Consider the following 15,817-nt stretch of genomic DNA (forward strand, 5'->3'; position numbering starts at 1 on the left):
CAGACCCACTTCCTCAGATCAAATAGTGGAAGAAAATTGGCATGACCATATATACTAAAGGATACAATCAAAAAAAAATGAACACATATGAAAAGGACAAATCAAATTTCAGAACAGAAGGGGGATAAGGAGGGGAAGGGTCTGTCTCCCAGAGCCTCTCGGAGTTTAGTATCCTGTTCCAGTATAGGTTGTAGTTTATTGATAATGCATCGGACGGGTTTAAATTGGGGGCTGTAGATGGTGACAAGTGGTGTTCTATTGTTGGTTTTCTTGGGTCTGTCTTGAAGTAGATGATTTCTGGGTATTCGTCTGGCTCTTTCAATTTGTTTATTTCTCCGAGTGGGTAGTTGAGGTTTATAAATGCTTGGTAGAGATCCTGAAGTTTCTGGTCTCTGTCAGTGGGATTAGAGCAGATGCGGTTGTATCGAAGGGCTTGGCTATAGACGATGGATCGTATGGTGTGTTCTGGATGGGAGCTGGAGGCATGGAGGTAACTGAGTCAGTGGGTTTTCTGTAGAGAGTGATGTCTAATTTACCATTGGTGATTTGTACTGTGGTATCCAGGAAATGGATCTCTCGTGTAGAATGGTCCAAACTGAGATTGATGGTGGGGCGTCTGTGTCCGATCTTGCTTCTTTCTTACGTTGTTTATATGGTATATGACTGATCATTATCCACACCGAAGCCATTATTTAATACAATTTCCTAGATCAAATGTTCTACCAGATGGCCTATCAAGGCTCACAATCATATGTGCAGGCTACTCGCTCACTGAGTAAACAGAGTGGCCTGGATACAGAATGTTGTTTGAGATACTGAATCTGCCACATTCACCTATGAGAGAAGATGATCAGGTTGCTATTTCAAGTTTCAGTCTTCTCAGGCCAGGTACTACAGTGCCTCCATAGTTCTTGGAAGAGGATAGACCCTTGTGATTATCTATTCAATATATATTATACGTTCTACATAGGCATCCATTCTCTCTTTTATTTGTCCACATTAGCAGGCCAGGTATTTGGGTTCATGGACTGCAAAAGTGCCTATTCTGCTGCATTAACACAGGTCAATGTGTTGGTCATCAATCTGCTTTCTGTGCTGACTTCCCATATTCCTGTATAAAAGGCTGCCATAAAGTCAGGCACATTTCCAACAATAAAAACAATAGATTAGTCTTTAAGGGTTAAAGATTAACTTAAGGATGAAAGCGGATAACCCAGAAAGTATTGCCTTACCAGCACACTCACCAGGGTGACTGGTTAACAAGCATCAGGCTGGTTAAACATATAATTTTGTCAGTTAATATTTTAAACAGCATTTTAAACCCTTAAGTTTGTTTCAAATCAGGCAAAATAAAGGTTTGAATCTCTATATTTCAGCATCCCAGGTGAGTGTCCTAATGAATCAAATTATTGGGAATAAAAGCCCACTAACTTGTCTGACTAAATCTTCCAGAAAGTCATCCAGTCTGATCTGAGGACTTCAAGAGATGGAGAATAGACCATTTCTTTTTGTAGCTTGTGCCATGATTAATCACTCTCACTGTTGAAAATGTGTGCCTTTAAGAAACTAGATCTATCAAATACATTTGTTATTTGATATATTAAACTCTGAAAAGGAACTAGAAACACACAGGATACTCTGATCCAAATAAATTATATCATACATGAGAAAATGCTAACAAATATTAAAATAGCTCAGACCATGTATTTCTGATCTCAGTCAATTTGCAATGTGGTAAATAATGGATATTTGTATTGTGTACTGTGCATTCAAAGGAAGTACCCTATTTAAGCACTGCATGCAAAATTCTAATTTTCAGATGCCAGTCTCTCTCTCAGTTTAAAGAGAGGCATGTGAAAAATACAGCTTCCTTGTTAGACTGTCAAGGGCAATCAGCGTGAAATCTAATCAACACCAGCTGTTATTTCTGTGTACTGGGACAGACAAAAGAATAACAAGTTATCAAAACAAGGATAACAAACCCCACAAAGAAGTTGCTAGTCCCAACATGAATTATTCTGCTTTCCTTTTTTGCATCTCTTTTTATTTTCATCCCATGCATTTTATCCTTTGTTATAAGATAGAACTATGCTTCAAGAACTAGCTTTAACTGAAGTCTTTTTATGTCACATCCTTAAATTGTAATGCTCCTAATAAGCTTTACAAATGCTGCAAATCGCAAACAGCAAACTTATTCCCGAGTTATTACCTCAACTTAGTAAATTAAGGTCACGTTTTTAACAGAAAGAAATATCACACTATTTTTGGCTATGTCTACACTACAGGCTTCCTGCGCAAGAAGCTTTTCGCGGAAGAGATCTTCTGCAAAAAACTTCTTGTGCAAAAGCGTGTCCACATTGCAAAAGCACATCAAAAAAGTGATGCGCTTTTGCACAAGAGAGCACCCAAACTGCATGGACGCTCTCTCAAAAGGAAACTGATTGCTATTTACAGAATGGCCACCAGGGCACCTGTGCTTTTTTCAATTGCCTTATTTTTGCACCAAAAAACACTGTTTCCCATCCCCCCATACCTTTTTGTGCAAGAGCTCTTGTGCAAAAAGGAGTTATACCTCATAGGAGGAATACCTATACTGGAAAAACCTCTCTGTTCTTTTGTTTTACTTGCACAAAAACACACTTGAGGTGTGAACACGCCACGGGTTTTTGTGCAAAAACTCTGTAGTGTAAACCTAGCCTTAATGATGTCAACTTCACAATATCCAAAAGCTGCAAGCTACTGGTAAGCTCTGTCTATACGGAGGATTTCCTGAATCAGATCTTCAACTGAAACATTCACAACCATAATTCAAAGAGAATGCATATTTTGAATGACATTTCAGGAAAACACACCATTAACCATTCAAATTATAATAACTGTGTATTGTAACAGTCATGTTAACTATCATCAAAGTTTAAAAAGAATATTTGATTTTTTTAATTTGACAGCACTTTGTAGACCCATTTCTTCTGGCTGCCTCATTTCAAAAAGATATTGGCATCGGAAAAGGTACAAAGAATGACTACAAAAATGATTATGGATACAGAGGCTGTTCCATACGAGATGGAAAGACTGGGACTTTTCAGCTTGAAAAAAGATAATGAAGGGAGAGGGGAATGACAGAGGTTGGTAAAATCATGAATGGTTTAGAGACAGTTTTTGTACCCCTTTACAAGAACCAGGGATCATCAATGAAATTAATAGGCAGCAGGTTTAAAACAAACAAAAGGAAGTTCTTCACACAGTGTAGTCAACTGGCACAACTCATTGTCAGGGGATGCTGTGAAGACCAAAACTCTAACAGTTAGAAAAGATTCTAAGTTCATCAATGCAATTAGCCAAGATGACCAGGGATGCCACTCTGAGCTCTGGGCATGCTAAATCTTCCTTAGAAGCAGGGAGCGGATGACAAGGAACAGAGCACTTGATAATTATTTTGTTCCTCCTCTGTGAAGCATCTGGCCTTGACCACTGTCAGGAGACAGGATACCAGGTTGGATGCAGGGCTGAACTAACTCTTGAGGACTGGGAGCTATTAGATTTTTGTGGGGGCTCTTAAGCTCTGGGATGGGGCCAAAACTGAGGGCTTGAGAGTAGGCTGAGGCAGGTGGTGAGGGCTCCAACTGGGCGTGTGGGCTTTCTGTGGGGGCTGAGGAAGAGACACTTGTGGTACAGAAAGGGGCTCCAGGCAGAGCCCAAGGGATTTGGAGTAGGGGAAGAGGCTCAAGACAGAGGGTGGGGGTGCAGGATCTAGGTGTGAGTTAGGGAACTGGCGTGGGCTCAGGGATGGTGCAGGAGGTTGGGCGTGAAGCATTTATCTGGTGCAGCACCTATTTGGTGTGGCAGGACAGGTGGCTCAGTGCAGCCCTTCCACCCCTTCTGTGCACCTGCCTGCAATTTCCAGCTATTGGGAGTTGAGAGCAGAGCCTGCAGTCAAGAACAGCATGGGGACGGACCTTCCCCCAGCACTCGTGATGAAGCGGCTCCAGTGCAGTGGACAGAAAGCAGCACTGAAAAAAGCAGGGGCTTCAGTGGTTGCAGCCCAAGGCCTCAGGCTAAGGAGACCTTGCAAAAAGATCTGGACTTTTGGCACCTCAGAGATCTTTTGCATGGTCACCCCCATTAGCCTGGGGCTTTGGGCTGCAGCCCTTAAATCCCCTTTCTTAATGTGGCTCTGGCTGAATGGACTACAGGCCTGATACAGTATTGCTGTTCTTATGCATGGGCCCAGGAAATTGCTAACAGTCCAGAAAAAAAACAAAACACTTGTTTTTAAAGAAAATGAGATTGCAAAAATCCTAATTGGCATGGGATCTCTGGGGCAAGTTTAGTGCCTAAGACCACTGTAGCTTTTTAAAATTAACTAAATTGCAAGTTGCCTCCCCAAACATTTTCACACAAAAATCTTAGCCAAATTAAACAAGTGAATACTACTTTCTTCTATATAAAAAGGAGTAAAAAAATCTATTAAAAAAAACATCAAAATTAAAAATACTATTTACATGCTGAAAACAGTTTGATTTTTTGTTTCTTTTTAAATGTGGGGTTTCTCTCCAAGAACACAAGCAGTTTAGAAATACAACAAAGTTAAAGGCTACCTAACCAAAGCTAATCATTTGAATACAGAAGTACGTAAAAATATGTTCAAGTAGGGGAGGAAAAAAAAAAAAAAAAGGGAAAACGGGTTTTTACAAAAAAAGATTCTTAAAGAACACTTATTGGTGCGAAAGTTTAAAACAAAATTTCTTAAACATGTTTGAAATGAAAATCACCTGCACAATTCCAGACACGTACACAATTGCTGTTTAATATATCCCCATCTAAACACTTTCTGTAAATAAATACATCTTACAAAACACCCATAAAAGAGTAACAAAAATATTCGTAAACTGATTCTTAGTGGACCTAACAAAGTTTATACCAAATCACAGCTTAATAATTACCTATACAATTGCTTAAAAACCCTGTCTTAGTATTAATATTAATTTTCTAGTAAAATTCAGGATTTTGTAATATAATATTTGGATTCTTAAATAGGTAAACCAATGGTTAAAATTAACAATATTTACTAGAAACGTCTGTAGATTAGCTTCTATTTCTTTTGTATGGAGCTCTTTAAAAAGTTTTTTTTTTTGGAGGAGAAAGATGACTGATAAGTAACACGTGATACGGAATTAATTTTACTCTTTGCACAGCTGTAATAACCAGGGCTCGACAAATAATGTAATCTACTCGCATTAGAAGAGCCGGGTTCGGGTGATCTGCGCATGCGCAGATGGCCAGCAGCGCGGCTGGCGAGCGGGGCTCGCTGCGGTTCGGCGAGCCCTGGTAATAACTAAATTCAACAACTCTAAATATTTCATTTTATTCACTTGGGACACATCTACACAGCAGTGTTATTTATAGTGTGTGTCTACACTACAAGCCTTTACTTTGAAATAATGTCAAACTGGAGGACTTCTTACTCCGACTCATGGTAACTCTCATTTCACAAGGAGTAAGGGAAAATCGAAGGAAGAGTCTCCTTCCTTTGGCTTCCTGCTGTGTAGACAGAGCTTAATTCAGCTTTTGTAATTTCAACTTCAGCTGTGCAATTGACATAGCTGAAGTTGCGTAGCTTAATTCTACATAGCAGCGCTGCTGTGTAGATGTGCCCTTAGAGAGGAATGAAAATCACTTATGGCTTTCAAATTCAACACAAATAAATAATCAGGGATCAACAATTAGGGCAATCTATTTGCCCGCGGTGAGTAGATTTTAGCCCCGCACGGTACCGCGGCACAATCAGCGCATGCGCAGCGCGGTCTGCGCATGCTCAGCGTGCCAAACTGCGCGGCTGGCAAGCGGGGCTCAGCGCCACTTGTCAAGTCCTGTAAATAATAATTAATATAATTATTAAACTGGTTCATTCAGGGGAGACCACATTATTCCAATATCACTCAGAAAGCTATGGTCCACTACTATTGACCACCAATTTTTTAAATATCACCTTTTGTGACGTTCCCGAGCATTTGATAATGAAGATCATGTAAACAATGAAAAAGCCTTGGGTTACTTTTTTCCACTTCAGTTCTTCCTTTAAATGGCAGTTTCTCCTTTCTATTCATCCTGGGGCCATTTTCCACATCAATTCCTTTCAACTACCCATTGTGCTGGTTACAGCCCTATAGTACTTCTTTTAGTAAGAACAGTTAGATTGGATTGTTTAACCAGACTTGTGAATTAAGAACATACACAAAAAAGATCCATGATTTGAAGTCAGCCATTAGTGCAGCTACTACATGGCAATATTTTGTCTGTAACTGTTAGTGCAACAGAATCTAATGACTCCAAGCCTCCTATATCCCTGAGCAATCTGTTACTATGTCATCTTACTGAGTTGGCTCAGAGTCAGTACTTTTTTTTTATTATACAACTTCCACAGAAAGTAATTGCTTCTTTTTTCTTCAATGACTGTCATCTAAGAGTGACTACATTGAAGTTATGAAGTCTTTCACACAGCAAAATGTTTAGTTTATAATGGAAGACTTTGATACGAGTAGGGGTTATATAAGGATTACTGATAATTACACTTATACAAAAATTATGAATAAGTTAAATTTCTAAAACAGAATGGGGAGACAGATTCCTCCTGATTTACTCACAAATTTGTAGACATCTATGCAGCTCAGAACCCCAAAAGTGCAATCACAAAACAAGTATGATACAGCAGCAACAATTTTAGTCTTCCATCTTAATATTTAACTTGTCTTCTTTACATATGTAAAATACATATCTCTCTACTACTTCATTATGAGATTCTTCTTGTCCCCATTACACAGATGCTCCTGGAAACTGATGCTGCCTTTGTTCCAAAGCCTGTTGACTTAGCAGTTGCTGCTGTTTCTGCAGAAACTGTACCACCTCTGGACTTCTTAATAAGGACTTGAAGAAAGAAGAGAGAATATTTGAATTGGTACCAAAATATTTAGAATAGAAAAGAATCCCCTATTCGTGAACTATACATTATACCTGTTTACATACACCACTTTATAAATTGAAATTAAATAAAAGTAACAGACTACAAAAACATGCCCACAAATCAAAGTGGGAATAGTTTATCTCATTACATGACCCTACAAAAGGAATGAAGTTAACATTAACACCTCCAGTGAACTTAATCAAGACAAATGTGAGCACAATATGCCACTTTGTCTATATGACAGTAACTTATTTTTGTTTAAGTAACAAAAGTATGCAGTATTACAATTTAAACATTGGCTTTAAAAAAGTTTAACAGCATTTTAATTTTCAACTACACATCCTGTATTCCATACAGCAAAGTACCTCATAGCCCTGCTCCTTTGGAGAAACAGCCTGTCACTAAAGTGTGATTTCTATAAATATAAAATATGTATAGTTTATTATACTAACTGGTCACCATACAGAAACAAACAACTTTATGAAAGAATGAAAGGAAGCACTTTGTTGTGACGAGTGAAGAGAATGGAAGTCAAAAGCTTTGGGTTTTATTCCTGGCATTACTACAATGCTATGAACCTTAGCCAAATCACAACTTTTGCGCCACAATTTCCCCCTTCCCACCATGTGCAGTATAGCAATAATTATCTAACTCTCAGAAAGAGTACTTAAATTGAGATACTTGAAAAAAGGTGCTATAAAAGTCCTACATATTATCTATCCTATTATGGAATATTTTCATCCTTGAATTTTTCATAAAACCCTGCTCTTTTCTAAAGTTGTATACAGGTAACATTACATTTACAAATATCCCTATGGTTTATAAGATAATGTCCTCCTGTTTCCCATATTCATTGCCCCAGGTGGGATATATTAAAAGCAAAGGGATCTTTCTCAATGAGAGAAAGAAAAGAGTAAAGCACCGAAGACTGGAGAACCTGTGCCTCACTTTTCCTGTTTGTGGGCAGAAAACAGAGCTAGCCCAAGGCAGTGGGAGCCATACAGCCCACATGCCAGCTTCTCCCTGGAGCCTGGGTGGCAGAGGCTGTACTGCCAGGCTTCGGCGCTTGCTGCTCCCCTATGATCATTTGTTCCTATAACTAACCCAGCTATCATACCCCTCCCTTTCCATTTGATGTGAAACAACTGCATTCCATGCACACTGCATTGTCCTGGCACAACCAAACTCTGACCTTGCTTTAAGCTATGATAAGTGGACACTGCTTTAAGCGACGATAAGTGGACCACCGAAGTTAGTGGTTCTAGCTCTGACTGTGTAGGAGAAATCCTTCAACAAATAGACAGGCAAATGCACAAAGTTTCTAAAATATATAGTAACATTATATACACCAGTGGTTTTCAACATGCAATCTCAGTCAACACAGAGTTGTAGCTCATATGACACCCTCAGGGTCATACAGGCAGTATTGGATGCAGCCCACAATGAGGTGAGAAGCCAGGGTTCTTACCAGTCTTTTCTGATTCAATACTTGTTCTAAAAGAGTTGGTCTTGCTGGGCGATCTCCAATAGATCCTGTTCTTTGTTTTGTAACTGAAACTGAACCTTCGACACAATCCTGGACATAAGAAACAAAATACAAGAGGAAGATGGATATTATATGTTGACATTACAATGCATTTTTCGTTTCTACAGGGGAAAGGCCTCAGAATAAAAGGGCCTGCTTCCCCTTTCTAACCTGTGGAAGGAAATGAGGCATACCAGAGAGGAAAACAATCCACCCAATGTTTTGTTTTCTCCCTTTCACTCCATAATTCTTCCAGTTTCCACTAGCTGCAGAGACCAGAAACTGGTGAATTAGATTTCTAAATTAGACTCCTAACCAAGTTACCACAGCTAATAAATCTTTAATCTATTTGATTAAAAATAATTTGAAACAGCCCAATAATTCATCCACACTTTTTAAAATTTCCCTGAAAGTAATGTGTGTAGAGAGGAGTGGCCAAACTGTAGGGCTACGTCTATACTGGTGCGTTCTCACGCAAAAACTCTTTTGCGGAAGAGTTCTTCTGCAAAAACTCTTCCAGAAGAGAGCGTCTACACTAGCATGTGCTTTTGCCCAAGAGCATCCATGCCAGTGTAGATGCTCTCTTGCGCAGGAAAGCTCTGCTGGCCATTTTAACCATAAGGCTTTCTTGAGCAAAAAATTCACGTTGCCTGTCTACACTGGCCTCTTGCACAAGAACAGTTGCGCAAAAGGGCTTATTCCTGAGTGAAAGTGTCAGAGTTATGGTGCAAGAAGCTCTGATTTTATACATTAGAACGTCAGTTTACTTGCACAAGAACACGCGGCCAGTGTAGACAGGCAGCAAAGTTTTGCGCAAGAGCAGCCGCTTTTACACGAGATCACGCCAGTGTGTAGACAGACTAGCTCTTTTACAATTTAAGTGAGGCTCAAGGACAGAATGCCACATGAGCTACTCACTCCCTAGAGGGTTGAAGACCCAAACCCTGGCAGGTGCCTCACAGCTTGAGCTTTTGAAGATTGTCCTATTTAACAGAGAGTCAGTAAGTTTGTCCACTCGTGCTCTAGTATAAGAGGCTGGAGGCCAAGTCAGGCTTTACTCCCAGCCGAAGAAATTCTAGCCACATTTTAGCATAGATCAGGGGTGTCCAAACTTTTTTCAAAGAGGGCCAGATTTGATGAAGTGAACATGCGTGAGGGCCGACCATTTTGCCTGACATTCTTTGAACCATTAAAATTAAATGCAAATTAACTATTTTATGCAAAGTTTATTGCAAACGGCATACTTTTCATTTCGTCACATGGATGACAAATCTAAACAGGTGTTAAATCACTCTGCCTTTCATATCTGAAGGCCAGATGAAAAAAAAATCCAGGAAGCTGAAATATATGTCAGGAACATTGTAAAGTACATTACATATTATTGGTAATAAAGGTTGTCTGTCAACTTTTAAGTTAAAAAAATATGAACAGGAACATAACACCAAGTATACATGTTGTGTCCAAATATATTTATAACTGATTTAGACCAACTGACATTAACTGAGATTTTACAATGTATTCATCTCAATACATATGGATTCGTTGGGGGCCATAAAAGATAGATATTGCCAAATTACCTGTGGGTCTGTATTAAACCAGAACACGGGCCGCAATTGGCCCGCGGGCCGGACTTTGGACATGCCTGGCATAGATAAAGTGCTAACTTCACAATACCCTGCAGATTCCTCACACTGTTTTCTCTCTGGTTTGAAGTGGCTTTAAGTTTGCTAACTATTCTTCCAACTGAAAGAGGTTAGACAAAATACCATCCTAGCACCTGCTATGTCAACATTGTTGAAGAAAAACAAAACAAATGAAAAATACTTACTAGAACATCTAGTTCTCTTCCCCAGGAGATGAACAAGATTGTCTACAGTACCTGAGAGCATATAATCTAATTTTAAATGTCAAAAGCCCTAATCTTTACAAGATGCATATGCATATATTACATCTCTTGAATCTCACTAACGTTCAAAGCCTAATGTAGATATTATGTAATTGGGGGAAAAAAATCTAGTCCCTTCCAAAACAATCCAGTCCCTTCCATCCCTTCACTGTACAAAGTGCCTCCATCATTTCTTTTATTTAATGGAAACATGTTTTCTTCCTTCCCAGTACTATTCCAAAATACAATGCATACACAAAAAATATGCTTTAAAACTCTTCATAAAAATTATGGCACTTCTAAGACTACACTGTATAGAATAGTAATAGAGATGTAGTTGTGTTAGCCTGGTCTAGCTGAAACAAAAGTCAGGACTATGCAGCACTTTAAAGACTAACAAGATGGTTTATTAGGCGATGAGCATTCGTGGGCCAGACCCACTTCCTCAGATCAAATTGTGGAAGAAAATTGGTATGACCATATACAGGAAGTCCCCGACTTACGCGGATCCGACTTACGAACGGGGCTTTTCTCGCCCCGAAGGTCGCGGGCGGCGGGACCACCCAGAGCGCAGCGGTCCTGCCACCGCGTCCTCCAGGGCGAGAAAAGCTGCTCTGGGTCTCCCTGGTGTGCTAGGGGGGACTCCCCAGCACAGCAGGGAGACAGGAGCAAAGCCGCAGAGACGGTGGGACCTCTGCGCCTCCGCGGCTTTGCTCGGGTCTCCCTGGTCTGCTGGGGGGGGGGGGGCACAGCTAGTGCGCCCCCCCCCCCCCCCCAGCAGACCAGGCTTTTGTTGCAGGACGCCTGGGGTAGAGCAGCTAGGGTGCTGCCGGGTTGGTCCTGTGGGGACCTACCCAGCAGTACCCCAGCTGTTCTGTCCCAGGAGTCCAGATTCAGCCGCTGTTGAAACTGATCAGCGGCTGATTCCAGGAAGCCGGGGGCAGAGCAACTCTGCCTAGGGCTTCCTGTAGTCAGCTGCTGATCAGTTTCAGCAGCGGCTGAATCTGGAGCCAGTTCCGACTTACATACAAATTCAACTTAAGAACAAACCTATAGTCCCTATCTTGTACGTAACCCAGGGACTGCCTGTATACCATCAAAAAAAGTGAACACATTTCACTTTTACACTGTATAATGTTTACACTGTATAGAGTTTGGGACTGAGCCAAAACTGCCAAAAAACCAAGCTGAATGCTAGATCAACTCTGCTACTGATTTACTGTGCCTCGGTTTCTAGATCTATAAATAACTATAGAACTGTACATAAATTTATTAAGAGGTTGTGAGTCTCAGTATAGTCCTGAGATGTTGGGAGTCTAGTATCAGACAGGCACTTAGAGGGCTTCATAAGTGTATCACAGGAGAAAGCAGGAAAGCAGATGGCCAATTATTCCCTGGAAGGCTTATGCCGGCACAGTAACCTCAGTGTATAATATGAGTGTTGACTGGGCCACCACAAACATAATTAGACAAACCAGGCCAGGCAATCACACCAAGCTAACAGGCTCGTTAAAAAGAACTATTTTGGGTGGGGGGGGAGGTGCAGAAGTGGAAGAAGTAGACAAAAGCTGGCAGATGATGTGAATAACTAGTGCCATACTTCACCTTGGTGGAGAAGAGAACTAGGAGAGTTCCGTGGCTCTCCAGCCGCATACAATAGCAGGGTAGGTCTCCCCTCTATTGGGGGAACCCCGAAAAGCTGATTACCCCTAGCCCGAGTGATTCTGGGCGCTGCAGCGCGGACTATGCGGGGCGGGTGTGCAGTCTCCGCTGTCCTCCCCCCCCCCCCCCCCGCGCAGTTCTCTGCCCTACCACCTCGCACAGCGGCTCAGCGGCGAGCCGGGCACTAAGTCCTCACCTCGGCCCTCGCGCTGCCCCCCGGGGTGGCGGCCCCGCCCTGCGGTGCGGGCGCCCCGGCCCCGCCACTCCCCAGTGCCTGGTCGCTCTTCTTGCGCTTGTACTTGTCCTTGTACATCTTGTTGCGGTGGCGCTTGCACATCCAGGGCTTGCGCTGCTTGGCCACCTGCGTGGTGGTCTCGCTGCAGCCCTGGTACGTGCAGCTCTTGTAGCCCCCGCCCCCCGGGGGGGCCTCCCCGCCCGAGGTCGCCGCCGCCTCCTCGTCCTCCAGCTCCTCGGGGCTGGCCGCGCCCTCGCCGCCCGCCGGCTCGCCCTCCTCAGCCGCGTCCCCATCGCCTTCGCTGGGGCCCAGCTCGCAGAGGAGCATGAGGCCGCCGGGGGGCTCCGGGGCCTGCGCGGGGCCCTGGTGCCGCACGATCCCCCCCGCCGCCTCCTCGTGGCCGCCGCGGCAGGGCTGCATCACCAGCAGCGCCAGCTGGGGGGGCGAGGAAGAAGCGGGGGCGGGAGCGGCCCCCAGGGCCCTGCTGCTTCCGCCCGGGCCCTCCGTCCCGCTCAACCACCCGCCGAGCGCCTCAGAGGGGCGCTCCGGGCCGGTAGCCACAGAGCAGCGACTGCGCAGCCGCCGCGGCCCTGACGGGCGACCAATCGTACGCGCAACCGACACCGCGTGCGCGGGTACGCAGCGAGTCTCCGGGTGCTTACCGCGCATGCGCCCCACGAACAGTGTGGGGGCCCGCAACTCCGCCCCCTTTACGGCCCCAACAGCTGAGGGGGCGTGTGCAATGAGCACGCATGCGCATTGTGGCAGGCTAACTTTTGACCGCTGAGGAAGCGCTACCCCCGTGCTGGAAAAAATCTGTTGCGCGTGCGCGGCGGGCCGCCTGTCGCCGCTGGGAGATGCCATTTACTGCAGGGGCGCCAGCCCGATAGGGGCACGGCACAAGTGCACCATGGGGGGGGGGGGGCAATAGTAGTTTGAACCCCTGAATGTCATACTTGCAGCGGGCTTACAGCGCAGTTCCCAGCTGCAGAGGCAGCTCTTACCTGCCATCCTTTGCCTTTGGGCAGGGAGCTTGTTCATGGCCAGAGGGAGGCAGGGTGATTGAGCTCACAAAGGGCTAGTCAGTCAAGTCCTCGAAAGACCCTTAGCCCTCATGAAGACATTGCCGGGTACCCGCCGCTTAAAAGGCAGGCAAAGAATAGGAATAAATAATGGTGCTACTGCAGGGATCTGCATTTGGACCCTTTGCTGTTAAACTTCTTATAAATGTTCTTAAACTGGGGGTGGGGGCAGTGAGGTGGTAAAATGTGCAGATGATACAGAATAGTGAGGGCCAAAGCTGGCTGCAAAGACTTACAAAGGGATGTGACAGAACGGCATGACTGGGCAACATAAGTGCAGATGGCCTCCCTTTGAGAAGCATGTCCAGCTAAGAGTTAGGGGTGGAACCGTGTAATCGATAAGCATCACCATTAAGGGTGGTGCTTATTGCTAACCTGTTAACCAGTGGCGTGGCTGGGCCCACTGTGCTATGAGATGGGGTGCTCCAATCTGGGTGGGCCCTCTGCATCACACCGTGGGTTGAGGGTGCTTCAGGGCAGCTGGGCTGGAGCAACTTTCTGCTTGCAGTGTGGCTGGCCCTGCCTAAGGAGACCCCACCTGCAGTGAGCTAAACCTGGCCTGGCCAGAGCAGAATGCTAAAGCACCTCATATAATAACTAGTTGGAACAAGTATTAATCCTCAGAATCCTTCACATGCCCAACAAACAAAGACAAAACTTCTTACCAAGTACTCCAGCCCTCCCCAAGAGCCATGTCAGACAGATGGGTTTTGCAACGTGACAGGAAGACCAACAGGTGTGGGCTATTTCAGATCAAAGTGAAGAAATTATATTCAAATTGAGAGGTCTTTATGAAGAACACCCTGTAGGAAGCTCACTCTCTTTTCCTCTGAGGCGGCTCTACCTCAGGCACTTTCATTGATCTCAACTGCAACACTGGAGTTCTCACTGGAGGTCTGAGCTTTAAGGCACAAATTGACCCTTCGTTGGTATAACTGTTCCCCAAGTTTCACTTCTAAAAAAGTGAAGATAACAGTACATAAGAATGGCCATCCTGAGGTATGGTTTACACAGTGGCTATGTCTACAATGGCGGCTTCTTGTGCCAGAAATATGCAAATGAGGCTAAGCGTGGATTATCACTGAGCCTCATTTGCATACCTAATGAGCCACCATTTTTGCAGAAGAAGCTCTTGTGCCAAAAGGAGCGTCTACACTGCCCCTTCTTGTGCAAGAAAACCCCTCTTGTGCAATGCCGCTACGCAGGGTGGGGGACACTTACTTCCATTTGCTGGAAGCCTCCAGGCAAGTGTTTCCTGGAGGACAAAAAGGGCATGGAGCCATTTTGGCTGATTGTTTCCCACATGAGCAGGGAAGGAAAAGAGTAATGCACAGGATGTTTTTTGCTGCGCTTGTTCCCCACATTCTGGGTCTGGCGGGAAGGTTTGGGGCTTTCTTCCCCTGTAAGAAGTCTCACAGAGGACCGTAAGGCTGTAGTGCCAGTGCGGGCTCCCTGCTGCGGGCTGAGTTGGGGCTCCAGAAGAGTCATATCTGGCTCCGTAGTGAGCCATTGGTTGCGGACCCTTGCTTGATCAGAGGTGAAAGAGCGGGCTCTCCTTCCCCCGCACTCCACCCCACACTTTTTGCTTTTTGTATGATTTGGAAGGTCTGTGCATAAGAAGAAACAGAAACGGAAAAGGAATAGGTAGCTAATCAGTTTAGCCTAACTTTGAACTCAGAGAATATTATGGATAAAATATAATTAAATATTGTTTTGTTCCTGAGAGACTGTAGAAAATATTGAGAGAAAACATTAAAATGCAGAAAACAAAAGTTATTTGCCATGTACCATTTGTGCCAGCCTTGTTTTTGGGAATGAAGGCCATGTTTTGACGTTTTGGTCTTTAATCTACATGTCCCAGCTGCCCAGTTGGGAACAGATGCACAGTCTCTAGCCTTCCCAGGTGTGTCTATTATCAGATGCCAGAAACTGTATGCTTAAATTATAGATATTTATCTGTGCTCATGCTGCCTACTCATGATTTGAATAGACTCTGTATATTTCTGCCATCTACATTAATGCTCATAAAGTGTTTCATTTTGCTGTGCCAGAGCTTCTGAGACCAATTTTTCAGTTCTTAATTCTCAGTAACTATCCTGGTGAGAAGTATTCTTTAGAAAAACAATCATTGGAGACTGAAGTTTGAGCAGGGGGTTGGACTATCAGTGTTTCTCAACCAGTGGTGCCAATACCCTTAGGGGAACTTGAGAGAACTCTGGGTTTACATCAACACAGCTGAAACTTGGAGAAAACTGAATTTCTGTTTTAAGTTTTACAGCGCTTTATTATTTTTATACTTTTTACACCCCAAAATTTCATTGCCCGCCCAGCTATAATTAAGTTGTTTAAACAAATGTGTTGCAATAGTAGAAAAAAAATTGTGTGTCTGAAAACTATAGGTGCTGGGGATACTTACTTTTTTTTTAAAAAAAGGGGGTACTTATAATATTTTTTTTTGAAAAAGGGG

At 43.6% G+C, this 15,817-nt stretch overlaps 1 protein-coding gene across 1 annotated transcript; it reads right to left on the bottom strand.

Moving 5' to 3' along the window:
• Nucleotides 1-811: 811 nt before the first annotated feature.
• RFXAP (regulatory factor X associated protein) lies at nucleotides 812-12,883 on the bottom strand. The gene is made up of 3 exons (XM_075919159.2): nucleotides 12,230-12,883; nucleotides 8,430-8,537; nucleotides 812-6,924 (listed from the first exon to the last, which is right to left on the bottom strand). The coding sequence occupies exons 1-3, from the start codon at nucleotides 12,686-12,688 to the stop codon at nucleotides 6,814-6,816; spliced, it is 678 nt and encodes a 225-aa protein (XP_075775274.2). The 5' UTR covers nucleotides 12,689-12,883; the 3' UTR covers nucleotides 812-6,813.
• Between the last annotated feature and the right edge of the window lie 2,934 nt (nucleotides 12,884-15,817).

This window comes from Pelodiscus sinensis, chromosome 1 (genome assembly GCF_052426305.1).
Source record: "Pelodiscus sinensis isolate ZL-2025 chromosome 1, ASM5242630v1, whole genome shotgun sequence".
NCBI lineage: Eukaryota > Metazoa > Chordata > Testudines > Trionychidae > Pelodiscus > Pelodiscus sinensis.